We start from the raw sequence: 13,610 nt of genomic DNA on the forward strand, positions 1-13,610 counted from the left end.
TATTTGTTCTCTTCTTTATAAAAATCTTCTTTTAACATTTCTTCCAAGATAGGTCTACTGATAAAAAAAAAAAAATCCACTCAGTTTTTGTCTGAGAAAGTCTTAATTCCTCTTTATTTTTTTTTTAAAGATATTATTTATTTGTCAGAGAGAGAGAGAGAGTACACGCAGAGGGAGCAGCAGGCAGAGAAGGCGGGGTGGGGGGGAAGCAGGCTCCCCGCTGAGCAAGGAGCTGGATGCAGGACTCGATCCCAGAACCCTGGCATCATGACCTGAGCCAAAGGCAGCTGCTTGACCAACCGAGCCACCTAGGTGTCCCTCCTCTTTACTTTTCAAAGAATAATTGCACTTAATTCAGATGTCTAAATTGATGAGCTTTTCTTTCAATATGAAATATTTCACTATACTCTCTTCTTGCCTGCATGGTTTCTGAAGAAAGTTTGATAAAATTCTTAACCTTGCTCCTCCATAGATAAGGCATTCCCCCCCTCCACCCCGTCTCCCTTCAATATTTTTTCTTTGTCTGATTTTCTGTAATTTGAATATGATACGCCCCCATGTATTTTCTGTTTTTATCCTGTTTAGTGTTTGAGCTTCCTGGACCTGTGATTTGGTATCATCTGTCATTAATTTTGGAAAATTCTCAGCCATTATTACTTCAAATACTTCTCTTCCTTTCTCTTTTTTCTTTCTGGTATTTTCATTACCTCTGCGTTACACTTTTTTTGTAATTTTCTCAGTTTTTGAATATTCTATTGTGGTTTTTCAATACTGTACTCCTTTTACATTTACGTTTGCAAAGTTTCTATTGACACATCTTTAAGCTCACTATTTCTTGGCTGTAAAAAAGCATTCTTCATTTCAGTTGCAGTGTTTTTCTTTTCTTTTCATTCTTAAAATAAATGAAAAGCATTTTCTTTCCATCCTTAAAGTTGTCATCTCTCATATTACACATCTTGTTTTGCATGTTAACTTTTTCCAACAGAGCTCTTTGCATATTAATAATAGGTAACTTAAATCCCGAGTCCGATAGTTCCGAAATCTCAACCATATCTGAGTCTAGGTCTGAGGCTTCCTTTATCTCTTTAGATTGTTTTTTCTTGCCTTTTAGTATGGCTTGTAATTTTTTTTACAAGCCAGATACGATGTATCAAATAATAGACACTGTTGTAAGCAAGCCTTTAGTGTGAGATTTTCTTTTTACCTTGCCAGAAGTTAGGTTGTATTTAATATTTGCTAGAGCTCTCATAGGTTTCAATTTCTCGTAATGTCCTTCCTTCTGTCTCTTCTTTTGTCTTTGGGTTTTCCTAGAAATCCTTAAACAGTGTTTGTTTCTTGCACTCTCAGTTATAATCCACTGTTATTCTTGGAACACTTTTAATATGGTCATAAGGTATTGGGGAGTGGAAGCACTCTATACTCTTATGAGTAAATCTCCATTTTTAGTGAGCCAGGATCCCTGGATTGTAACCTTCAGAGAAGTTTCCTAACCCTTTTTTTTTTTTCCTCCCTCCACGAGAGACGAGAAAACTAGAAGGGCCTCAAATTACCCAACTACTCTTCTTCCAAGTCTGATAAAGCTCTGATAAAGATGTTTACCTAGAAAGCTAGTCTTTATTTCAGAGAACAGAGGCTCTGAGCATGTTTCATAATGGCTACTTTTTCCCTCCCCTTGCCAGAAGCAAGAGAAAATTTTTCCCTGATCTTTACTGTGAGAACATAGCAGGACTCCTGAAGGTAAACTCCTGAAGGTATGGGTGCTGGCTGGACTCTGGGTCCTCACCATTCCTGCGGAAGAGCCCTCTAACCATAACTGGCTCTAGTGGTCATAAGGTATGATTCTCTGCATTCACCTACCTCTGCGGTTTTCAGGGAGCTGATTTACCTTGTGACCTCGATCAAGTGGTAGATCTAAGAAGAGCTGCTGATTTTCAGTGTGTTCAGCTTTCTTCTTATCCTGATGACAGGAGTGATAACTCCCAAGATCTTTAAATGCCATATCAGAAACCAGAATCCTAATATTTTTTAATATATTTTATCTCTTGACTACAAAAAAAGGGTGAGATACACAGATCTTAATATGTCAGTAATAATATATATTAGGAAACAGGCTTAGAGATATTACACGACTTTTCCAGAGATAAATGGCTAGTATATGAAGCTAACCTGGATCTTCCAATACAGACTTTTATGTTTAGACGTTAACACATATGAAGGAAGAATTTTAGTTTAAGCAGAGGATCACCCATGTTTGGGTTGGATCTGTGGCATCATGTGAAAGGCGCTGGAGCTGGGACATCCTGTAGTAAATGTCCTCAATCCTGACTCAGCCAACTCACTAAGATTTTAGGAAATTCACAACAATGTGAGTCTCAGTTTCTCAAGGTGAATCTGAAGCAAGAATGAACCACATGATCATTGAGGTCTCCTGTAATCATGAAGTGAAACAATTGTAGGTTGGATTTAAGCCCTATGTTTTGGGGTGAGAGAGTTCATGGGGAAAGGGAAACTTGTTTCCTCAAAATTTTTCTGAACTCCGAATTTCTGAATTAATCTCTTCACTTAGGTGAAAAGCCTTAGCCTCCTTAATTCTTTAAATGACATGATACTTTTCCTTCCCATCTGCTACTTACACTATTGGGTTTTTTTAAATATTTATTTCTTTTTATTTATTTATTTATTTGAGAGAGAGAGAGAGAGCATGAGCAGGGAGGGGCAGAGGGAGAGAGAGGGAGAATCCCAAGCAGGCTTCACAGTCAGCATGGAGGCCAAGGCAGGGCTCAATTTCATGACCCTGAGACATAACCTGAGCCGAAATCCAGAGTCGGCTGCTTAACCAACTGAGCCACCCAGGCGCCCCTGCTTCTCACACTATTGTTTATAAATATGAGTAATGTTTACAGCAGGACTTCCTTCCAGGATACCTCATCTTTGGGCTGTCCTTATGCTTTCTTCCTCTTGTAACACTACAGTCATCACCAACTACTGAACTGTCTCTGTTAACTGTCACTTCCTCAGAGAGGCCTTCCTTGATCTCCTAGACAAGGACAGAACCCAGCACTTCCCCTTTTCTGAACTTATTTGTTCATATCTGCGTCTCTTGCTATTCTGGATTCCATATGAAGGTAGGACTCCTATAGGTCACTGCTATACTTCCGGGGCTCTTGAGTCCAGAACAGTGTTGTCCAATAGAACTTTCTGCAATGATAGAAATGTTCTGTAATCTGCACATGTGACTATTGAGCCCTTAAAAAGTATCCAGTACAAATGAACCACTGAATTTTTATTCCAATTCGAATTCAAATAGCCATATGCAGTTAATGGCTATGTACCTGACAGTGGAGAACTAGAGCAATGTTTCTCAAAATCTAAATCAAGATGTCAGGAATCTGTATTTTAACTCATTCTCCAGGTAATTCTCCCCAGCAATAAAATTCGACAATTGATCTAGAATGTGATTCTCAGTACAGCTACACATTAGAATTAGCTGGTGGAAAAAATGATCCTCAGCCACATCCCCAGCTGGTCTGCTCTGGGGTCCCGGTATTAGTATTTTAAAAACTAAACAAAACAGAAAACCTCTTGGGTGATCGTAATGTCCAATCAAGTTTCAGAGGCCTGGAACGTAGTTCTCACGTGGTACTCAGTACCTATTAGATAAATACAACAGGAGAAATGGTCTGGGTGCATTTAGAAAGGATTAGTGACTACAAGTGGAATCTTGTGTTGTCCCAGAGATGTCAGTGACGTTAGTGGTTCAGATGAATTTCTTGATGGTGATAACAAATTCAGCTTTAGATAGCCTTTTATGATTGTATGAAATTCCTTGGCCTTTTCTTTCATCCATGAACAGTACAAATACTACCTAACTCTGGGACTTTTAGAGGGTGACACGCACAGAGCTGCCTGAACCATCACCTCTTAAAATACACAAAAGACTTTCTAGTTTGCTGGTTGATTGACACAGGGCCTGAGGACGCCTCCTCAGGGTCACGTGAGTCACAAGACCAGGCACGCCCGCGCAGGAGCTGGGGGAAGGTGTTTCTCAACCTGCTGCCTGGGGCGTCCTCCAGGTCTCCTTTATTGTAGCGCTCCCTCCCCCTCCCGCCGCGCTGATGGTAATTGTCCCGGCAGGAAATAATGGGTGGCGGGGCAGCCAGGTCGCCCCGAGGCAACAGACCTCTGGGTCGTAGGTGCTAGAGCCCTCCCTTCTCCCGCCCAGTCACAGGTAATTTGTCCCGGCAGGAAGTAAAGGCCGGCCGGGCTGTGCCAGCAGCTGGGGGAATAGGCCGGTGCAGGCTTCGCAGCGGCGCAGTGGAAACGAATCGAGTGGGTGCCGTGCTGGAGGGAGTTTCAGCGCCAGCCCCGAGCGCAGTGAGTACGAGGAACTCAAAGGAAACCCAATAGCTTTGCAGCGGAGTGTCTCCTGATTTTTCAGAATGCGCTGATTGTTAGAAAGGAAAAAATCAAAGCTCAGGATTAGTATGTTCGAGCACTGAGAAGTTTAGGCAAGATGCCGGCAGAAAGTTGCCAGGAGAGTTGAGGAAATTAACATGAAACTAAAACTGAAATCTTAGTTGCAGAACAAGTATTATTAATCAGAACGTGTCAAGTACTAACATAAAAAGGTCTACATAGAAGTTTAAATTGACAGGAAAAATTGAGAGAAAAAACATTTACTAAAAATAAGTGAAATAAAAGTACAAAAATAAAAATGAATGAATGTAATTTAATAAAATATCAGAGGACACTTGAAAGCAAGCATTTAAAAACTACTTTTAAGTGCTTTGAGATTTGTTAATTCAACAAGTCTGCACTAAAAAGAATTGGAGTAATATGCTAAAAGTGATACTGCTTTACTTTTGCATATAAATTTTATTGATTTAGAAAGGTAGATCCGTCCTTCAAGATAGTGCATTTTGCCAGCTTGCCAGCCCACATTGAAATTAGATGACTTGCTTTCTGAAACGTACTAGAGCTGTATGCAATAAATTTCATTTATTTGCAGGTAATAACTTTAATTAACACTGATAATGTTCACTCCGCAGTCAAAATGCAGCCCATGCAATCTGATCGGCACTTTAAATTATCACTTCAACCGGAATGAAATCTAAGAGGTTTGAAGCTGTCAATAGTCTTTAATAAAGCCATCTTTTCACTAAAATAATGTGCCACTTCTGAAAGTTAGACATTCTCTTATCAGTGTACTTATAGAGGTTTTGTTTCACTTTGCTATTTAATTTAAATGGAAAAAAAAGAAACTAATTCCTTAGCTATCACCAAATCATGTGTCTTCTTAGTCCCGTGATATCCTTCTCAGATAATGCCAGTTCCTCTGGCATAACAGGGCTAAAACTTCTTTGCACCTAACGTAAGACTATTATTTTTACTGAAGTAGTGTTATTGTGTTAGTGTTTCAGTATATCTCAGAGTCTCTTCCTCAACTACATCCCCAAGGAGAATATTGTCTTATCAGCATTTGTTTTGGTTTGTTTTAAGAAAGCACATACAACTTCAAATAGACGTTTTTCTTACTAAGATTTATTGAGTAATTTTGAAGTTATCCCTGTTTTCAGTTAAATTGTCCTTAATAATGCCAAAGAATATATATTGTAGGTAGTTCTATATTTAATATTCTCTGCAAGAACACATAAGGAACAATACATGGAAAAATGAAACACCTTTATTTTTTTTTAAGATTTATTAATTTATTTATTTGATAGAGAGTGCACCAGTGTGAGCGTGGGTGGGTGCTGAGAGGGACAGAGGAAGAGGGAGAGAGAATCTCAAGCCCACTACTTACTGAGTAGAGCCCCATGGAGGGCTCAATCCCAAGACCCTGAGATCATGACCTGAGCTTAAACCAAGAGTCAGACGCTAACTGACTGAGCCACCCAGGTGCCCCAAAATACCTTTAAAGTAAATATCATTGTAAAATAAAACAACAAGGAAAGGTGATTTCAGATGTACTTTATTCAACCCCTATCCACAAGAAGTCATCACAACATTAAATTTGGAGGGAAAAAAAGACTGGATTCATTATCTTCCACTCCAGAGGGCTTAAGGAGATGAAATGAACCAAAAAGTCAATACACAAAATATGATTTCAAAATGGTATTGTGGAAAGACTCTGATTGCCCCTTTGATAAAAGGACTCTTTTGTGTTATTTTTTTTCTCTTGTAGATTATGCAACTAAAAGAGTGAATTATATTCAATTGCCTTTTCTAATGTTACGAAAAATGTCTAAGTTCTTAGCTATTTCTTATTTTGGGTCCTTTTCTTCATAGGGAACCAGAACTACTTAATAAGCTTAGCAGTGCTGTCCAATAGAACTTCCTGTAATGGTGGAAATGTTCTATAATCTGCACTATTGAGATAACTACCGGCTATATGTGAGTGTCAAGCATTTGATATTTAATTAGCTTGGCTAAGGAACTGATTTTTTTTTTTTTTTTTTTACTTAATTTTAATGAAAATTTAGTTATCCACGTGTGGCTAGTAGCTACCAGATGGCACAGCTGGCTAACTGTCTCACACTGTTCTGCTGCCTAGGTGATGGGTTGTGCATCATACCAGTCGATCTTGTACTTTAGAAGGTTCCTTTTTTTCTTCTTCCAAATTTTTATTTAAATTCTAGTTAGCTAACATGTAGTGTAATATTGGTTTCAAGAGTAGAATTTAGTGATTCAATACTTACATACAACACCGAGTGCTCATCATAACAAGTGCCCTCCTTAATGCCCATCACACATCTAGCCCATCCCCCCCCACCTCCCCCAACAGCCCTCAGTTTGTTCTCTACCCTTAAGAGTCTAGGAGAGGGCTGCCTGGGTGGCTCCCTTGGTTAAGCATCTGCCTTCGGCTCAGGTCATGATCCCAGGGTCCCGGGATCAAGTCCCGCATCAGGCTCCTTGCTCAGCGGGGAGTCTGCTTCTCTCTCTGCCTGCCACCCCCCACCCCCCCGCTTGTGCTCTCTCTCCCCCTCTCTCTGACAAATAAATAAAATCTTTTAAAAAAAAAAAAGAGTCAAGGAGATTCTGAAGGGATATTTCAAGGACATAAACCTTGAAAAGATTTAAGAAATTCTTGAAGAGATCTTTAAGGGGTTCTTCTATATGTTCAGTTATTTTTCTTTTTAAGTCATAGCGATACAAGGTTTCATGAACTACTTAAACTAATACACTCTATGAGGGTACTACTGATGAGGAAAGTGCCTTTGCCTCTAGGTAATTCTGAGTATGTAGCAGCAATACAATCTACACGTGCCCTTCGGCTCCTATCTAAAATTTTTAAAAAGCTTTTGCTTTTGAGGCACTGATAGTTTTTTTATATATTTATATGAAAAAGGGGGGCAGAGGGAGAAAGAATCTTAAGCAGCTCCATGACTAAGGCAGAGCCCCAAGTGGGGCTCGATCTCATAACCTTGAGATCATGACCTGAGCTGAAATCAAAAGTCGGATGCTTAAATGACTGAGCTGCCCAGGTGCCCCAGACTAGATGTTCTGAACATCTTCACACATGCTCACTCATTTGGTTGTCACAACAACCAATTGAAGTAAATTAAGTCCTGGTCCATAAATCTTTTCGTTATACCAGTCCACCTACACAGGATAATTTTTTTTATAATAAGAATTATCTCCAGACGTGCCTAGGTGGCTGAGTTTGTTAAGCGGCCAACTCTTGGTTTCAGCTCAGTTCATGATCTCGGGGTCCTGGAATGGAGCCCTGCGTTGGGCTCCATGCTCAGCAGGGAGTCTGCTTGAGGATTCTCTCTCCTTCTCCCTCTGCCCCTCCCCCATTCATTCTCTCACTCAAATCAATGAATGAATCTTAAAAAAAAAAAAAAGGGTTATCTCCAGATTGGGAGAAGTTAGGCTTTCAAGCTCTGAAGACAAAGGTGGGTTTTTCTAATTGTAGATTAATGATCAGAAACTATTTGTTGGTAAAATAAAAGAAAAAACGAATGAACATGGAGTGTGAACATAATACATAATTTCAAAGTGTCCTAACTTGATCAGGAAGAAGGACTCAGCATACTTTCAAAAAGCTCAATAAATACCACTTAGTAATCACAATTTGTTCACAGACTCACAACTTCTTAATGGTTTTATTTTTATTTTATTTCAGAAGCTCTTGAAAAGGACACCAAGTGTAAAGTGAACCGGCTCATTGTCAGGCAGTTCTGGAACCATGAGCACTAACGGAACAGACCTAACAATTGGTTTCATCTCCTCTTCTGTAGCTGTCCTTTTGTTTGGCTCAAACTTTGTACCGCTTAAAAAATATGATACTGGTGATGGTAATTATTTTTCCTTCATGGTTAACTTTCAGTTACTTTCACATGTGAAGTTCTCTTTTTTGGTGTTTTTTTTTTAATGATGGCTACACATTTTCTTGTAACTGGCGCCAAATGAATAGAGTTTATAATAAATCACTTGATAATGCTCATGCCAGTTTATCTGTGATTTAGTCAGTATAGAATAGTCTTAAGGTTGTGTTTCATGGTAAAGCTGGGAGAGTGACTGTCAGGAAAGCATTTGAGCCTTACCTGTTATGTTTACAAAAGAAGAAAGTTAGTCAGTTCTACTAATATACACTTGTTTGGAAAATGTGAATTTCAAATATGCTTCATATAATAATAAACAGTTTGAGCACAACATGAATTTTGTGCTTATGTGCCATTTTTTTTTATTTTTCAAGGTTTTATTTATTTATTTGACAGAGATAGAGACAGCCAGAGAGAGAGGGAACACAAGCAGGGGGAGTGGGAGAGGAAGAAGCAGGCTCCCAGCGAAGGAGCCTGATGCGGGGCTCGATCCCATAACCCCGGGACCATGCCCTGAGCCGAAGGCAGACGCTTAACGACTGAGCCACCCAGGCGCCCCACTTATGTGCCATTTTGACTCTGATACAGCACTCGGTGAGCACAGAAAACTGCACCCAGATGAATAAAGACGCGTGGGAAAGCACGAGATGCGCTTACACACACACCCCTCTCCATCCTGCCACTCCCTCAGCACTACACCTGTTCACGTCTGGTGTTAGGACCCCCGCATCCACCAGCTTCACCATAGCTCACAAGCTGCCACACTTCTGATGCCCACTCCCCTAAGCAACCTTCAAGTCTTTTTCAAGTTAAGGTGTCATATTTATTGTAATACTTGTGAATTTCTTAACCACTTAGCAGTATAAAACTGAACTTTTTTTTTTATTAGTTCTTGTCTTTTTTTTTTAATTAGGTTTCTGTCTTTTTTTAAAAATATGTTGTTGATGAAATGTTTTTTGAGTGGTGTTCCCTTTTCCCCCATAAAATCTCCGCGGTTTTTATTATGTGATTTGGCACAGTGCCGTGTTTTTAGGAACGCACGTGACACATTATAGTTGACCCGACTGTAATATGAACTTCAGTGAAAGAGAAGCAAGAGTTTTGTTTTTTTGGTGTTTGTTTTTATCCACTTGCCTAGGAGATGATAGCCAGGAGAAGGAGATGTTCAGATGTTATGCTGAACACCTGGCGGGAAGCAGTGACTGTATCACCTCACTTCCTTATGTCTTGCTACTACTTAAACAACAGAATTACAAATCTTTTTCTTCCAGAGCCTTTCTTCTCTTTTTCTTTGGAGTTAGGATGGAAATGGAAACTACTAAAAGAAGAACAAAATATATACTAAGGGGTAGAGGAACTGGCTTTTAGGTTTCTCTCAACAATTGTGATCCTGGACAAGTCTCATCAGCTCTTTTGTTCTCAGTTTCTCATTTGGAAAATGAAGAACTTGTAAGATGAAGTTCCCTTTCATCTCTGTGATCTTCCTTTTTTGTCCTAGAGGCTAACAGCTATTTTTTTTTCTCTCCTCCACTGTGAGATTGAATTGAAGTAGGGAAAAACCTTCCACAGGCAGAGTCAGAAGTGGTACACAGAGTTATACCCGGCCTAGTGTTTCTTCCAGTATCGACTTTCTCTTTAACCATGTAATCCCTAAACCCTTGATGGTACAAAGCTTCAGGTATAGATAGACCTCATATCACCATGTCATCTTCAGCTAACTGGCAAATGGCAACCCAGAACACAGAAGGAGAACGCCCTGACCCAGAATGCTAGTTCTCATGCTTGTACCATCTGGCTCATCACAGGCATTCAACTCTAACTGTGAAAGGTCTTGCATGTGGCCATGAGTGGCTTTGTTTTTATCCCAAAGGTGACATAAATGATCCCGAAAGGTTTAAATTACTACTGTGCTATTCTGAAGTTCTTGATGCTGTGTTTTGGTGAGAGATGGCACTAGGTATAACATTCATGTAAAAATGCATAGACTTAGTCTTGCCAATACTCTTCAGTAGAAAATTCTTGATTTGTCTAATACGTGAAACAAAAGAATGTTAAGCAGGAATGCACTGTGCTTGGCAAGCTTTGGAGTAAACAGCATCGGTTTAAATTCCAGCTCTACAAACCGTTAGCTGTTGAGACAAGCTACTTATCTCACATTCATTTTTCTCCGTCTTTAAACTAGGGTTAACTGTGATGCATAGTAGTGGTAAAAATCGCATTAGGTGTGCAAAGCACCCACATAGAGGCCTTCAATATATTGTGACCATTCCTATAATAATATCTCTTTGATACTTCTAAGCATTAATTTACTCAAATCAGTTTGAATCACTGAAACCAATTTCTTTTATTTCCAGGAATGTTTCTCCAGTGGGTACTTTGTGCTGCCATATGGTTGATTGCCCTGGTGGTCAATCTGATATTACATTGCCCGAAATTTTGGCCTTTCGCAATGGTTGGGGGCTGCATTTGGGCAACAGGTAATGCTGATATAATTTATTCTGTAGTCATTTAATACTATGATCAAAATAACTCTGGTTCATAGTAAAAGGAAATAGTGCAAACAGCAATTCTGAATAATCCTTAGTCATAGAGACTAGAAATTAGTTTAGTTTCTTTCATTCAGATGCTTAATAAATATTTTGGGTACATTTCCTGACTTTTTCCTCTTAATGATTTCTTTCTTAGTTCCTGATAGAAAATTATAGCAAAAATGTTTCAGTTGCTCTCTGTTCAAGCATAATTCATATATTGGTTTAAATGCTCCAGTCTTTCTTTCTCTATGTTAATCGGAAAATATTTTTTTCAATAGTAGTCTCTACTAATAAAATATTTAAGACTTGTCCTTAAAAGTAGGCAAACAGACACATTATCATTTCAAAAGCACTGGCAAAAAAAAACAAAAGCAAACAAAAATCTCCCCTCTGTTGCTTTATCAATATCTGGAATTATATAACTGGAATTTATACCTTTGTTTGACCAGTAAGGATGGTTTTCCTTCTATTAATATTAATATATCCCAGGAGAATTCTATTCTATTTAGCAAAAAAAATTCCAAGTATCAAGGATTTTTTAGAGGTTAATTTGATTAAAAGCAAATAAATTTTAAAATGTTAAAAACTTATTGGATACCCACTTAATTTGAATTCCTGCAGAATTAAATAATCTAGTGAAGTTCCTGAGTTGGGGGACAGAAGAGTTCACTTTTAAATTTCCACTGGAATTTAGATTATTATATCTCCCTTATACCTTGGTAGGATTATGTTTATCATGTCTAATGGGGAGAGGGATACAGAGAAAACTCTCTGTATCCTACAGATCTTTATAACAACTATAGTATTTATAATTACCCAACAGGTTTCATTGGGATTCAGTGGGGGAGGGGAGGGCTGTAATTGGAGAAATGTTGCAGATGTGGATGCTATAGGTCATAGTAACTGAATGGAGATGGGAAGTAGAGGAAAGGGAGCAGCCAATGATGATGTAGGGATTTTATCATAGATGATTAGGAGGGTGGTGGTATCACTGACAAGAGTGATGAAAATAGAGAAAAGTATGTGTCCAAAAAGAAAAGTGATGAGTTCAGTTTGGGACCTTTTGAGACTGAAGTTTCTAATGTTCCCACAGTGAGGGACATCTGGTCGGAGATCTCTTGTTTTGGAAGCAGAGCACAAAAACTCTGGAGAAGGTCCAGGCTAGAGCAATAGCTCTGGGAGCATGTGTCTCTAATTGATAGCTGAAATCCTTAAATTAGGTCAAGTGCCCAAAGAAGACTATATAGCAAGAGGAAGAATGTGTTCAAGGGAAAATGTTTAGGGGGCACCTAAATCCAGACAGTATGACAAGAAAGAGTAGCCTGTGAAAGAGAGAGACAGGAGGGAATCAGGAAATGACAGCATCTTGGAAACCACCAGAGGAAACCTTTCAAGAGAAGATTGCAGGACTGAGGCCAGACTGCTCAGAGGTTAAGAACTATAAAAAAAATAATCAAACAATTTGTCCTTGAGTGACCTTCTAGAACACAAAGCAATGAATACAGGGCTCTAGAAGATAAGTCAATGAGCATGGAAGAGCAGTCTGGGGTCATATTGGGCCAAAGGCTTGATTAGTGCTTGACTTTGGTTCAAGTCTAAGAGGACAGTCACTACTAATTTTATCATTAGCAGTTTCTGAAAAAAGTTATAGAATAGAGACCTATGTTAAGGATAAAGAGCATTGGGGCAATTAGGCAAAGAGCTAATTCATCATTTTTCTTTGTAAGATTTTGTCTTACGCCTAGTTCTAGCAATCATAAACCTGCGTATAATGCCAAAAAATATAGTTCTTTCATTCAAAGACTGAGGAATTGTGCTTTCCTACATTTGTCCAAATCCCATAAGCTTCATTTGAAGTTAAAAATTAATTCAATTTATAAATGTATTTTTGAATTAGAAATAACATATTTTTTTCTGTATGTTACATCTCCAGGGAACATTGCTGTTGTTCCAATTATCAAAACCATTGGTTTAGGCCTTGGAATCTTAATCTGGGGATCATTTAATACCTTAACTGGCTGGGCAAGCTCAAGGTAACACAAAACAATTTCAACTAAGATTCTCTACACTGATAATAAGGCAAGTCCTAGGGATTGGGCTAGCTGAGAGGAATAACCTGGTTTTTACCCTCACAGAGATTACAGCTGTAAGATATACACATGAAATATGCTACTTTTAATTATTATTTGCCCTAAATTCTAATATCCGATCTAGATATTTGGTTAAGATACAGTAAAGAATTATCTCTTCAGAACAGAAGAAGGAAGAGAGGAGGGGAACTGATGAGTATTTTCCCTTTCTATTGTGTGACAATTTGCTAGACGTGTTATATGCATCATTCTCCTCTCCTTTTCACAAACATGAGGTAAGCACTGCCTTATAAGAGAGCTGAAAGACAAGGAGATTGAGTAACTTGCTGAATATCACAGGATGACTAAGCTAGGCTTCAAACCCAGGTCATCTAGTTCTAAAGCACATATTCCTTCAGGAACCTGGGCCAGGGTCAGCAAACCATGGCCCACCATCCCAGCCGTTTTTGTAAATAAAGTTTTATTGGAACACAGCCAAACCCACCCATTTCATATCGTCTCTGCCTGCTTTTACACTGTAGTGGCAGAGTTGAGTAGTTGCGAGGGACCATCTGGCCCACTATGCCTAAGATATTTACTCTCTAGCCCTTCAAGGAAAAGTGTGCCAGCCCCAGCTCTAGAGGGGTCCAGAGGGTCACCACAAGCCACATGGTGTCCGTTTA

The 13,610-nt window shown here is 39.0% G+C and overlaps 1 protein-coding gene across 3 annotated transcripts in view; it reads left to right on the forward strand.

Annotated features, from left to right (window-relative positions):
• The first annotated feature begins 3,974 nt into the window (after positions 1 to 3,974).
• The window catches only part of TMEM144 (transmembrane protein 144), a 39,436-nt gene continuing 29,800 nt past the window's right edge, over positions 3,975 to 13,610 (forward strand). Inside the window, exons 1-5 of one of the 3 annotated variants that reach the window (XM_040626400.1) lie at positions 3,975 to 4,374; positions 5,049 to 5,117; positions 8,129 to 8,300; positions 10,682 to 10,804; positions 12,792 to 12,891. In XM_040626400.1, coding sequence (XP_040482334.1) covers positions 8,192 to 8,300; positions 10,682 to 10,804; positions 12,792 to 12,891 — 332 coding nt within the window. In that variant the 5' untranslated portion in view covers positions 3,975 to 4,374; positions 5,049 to 5,117; positions 8,129 to 8,191. The remainder of the gene's footprint in view (positions 4,375 to 5,048; positions 5,118 to 8,128; positions 8,301 to 10,681; positions 10,805 to 12,791; positions 12,892 to 13,610) is intronic. The other 2 variants (XM_040626399.1, XM_008685544.2) reach the window with 2 other exon arrangements.

Source organism: Ursus maritimus, unplaced genomic scaffold (genome assembly GCF_017311325.1).
Source record: "Ursus maritimus isolate PB19 unplaced genomic scaffold, ASM1731132v1 scaffold_11, whole genome shotgun sequence".
Taxonomy (NCBI): Eukaryota; Metazoa; Chordata; class Mammalia; order Carnivora; family Ursidae; genus Ursus; species Ursus maritimus.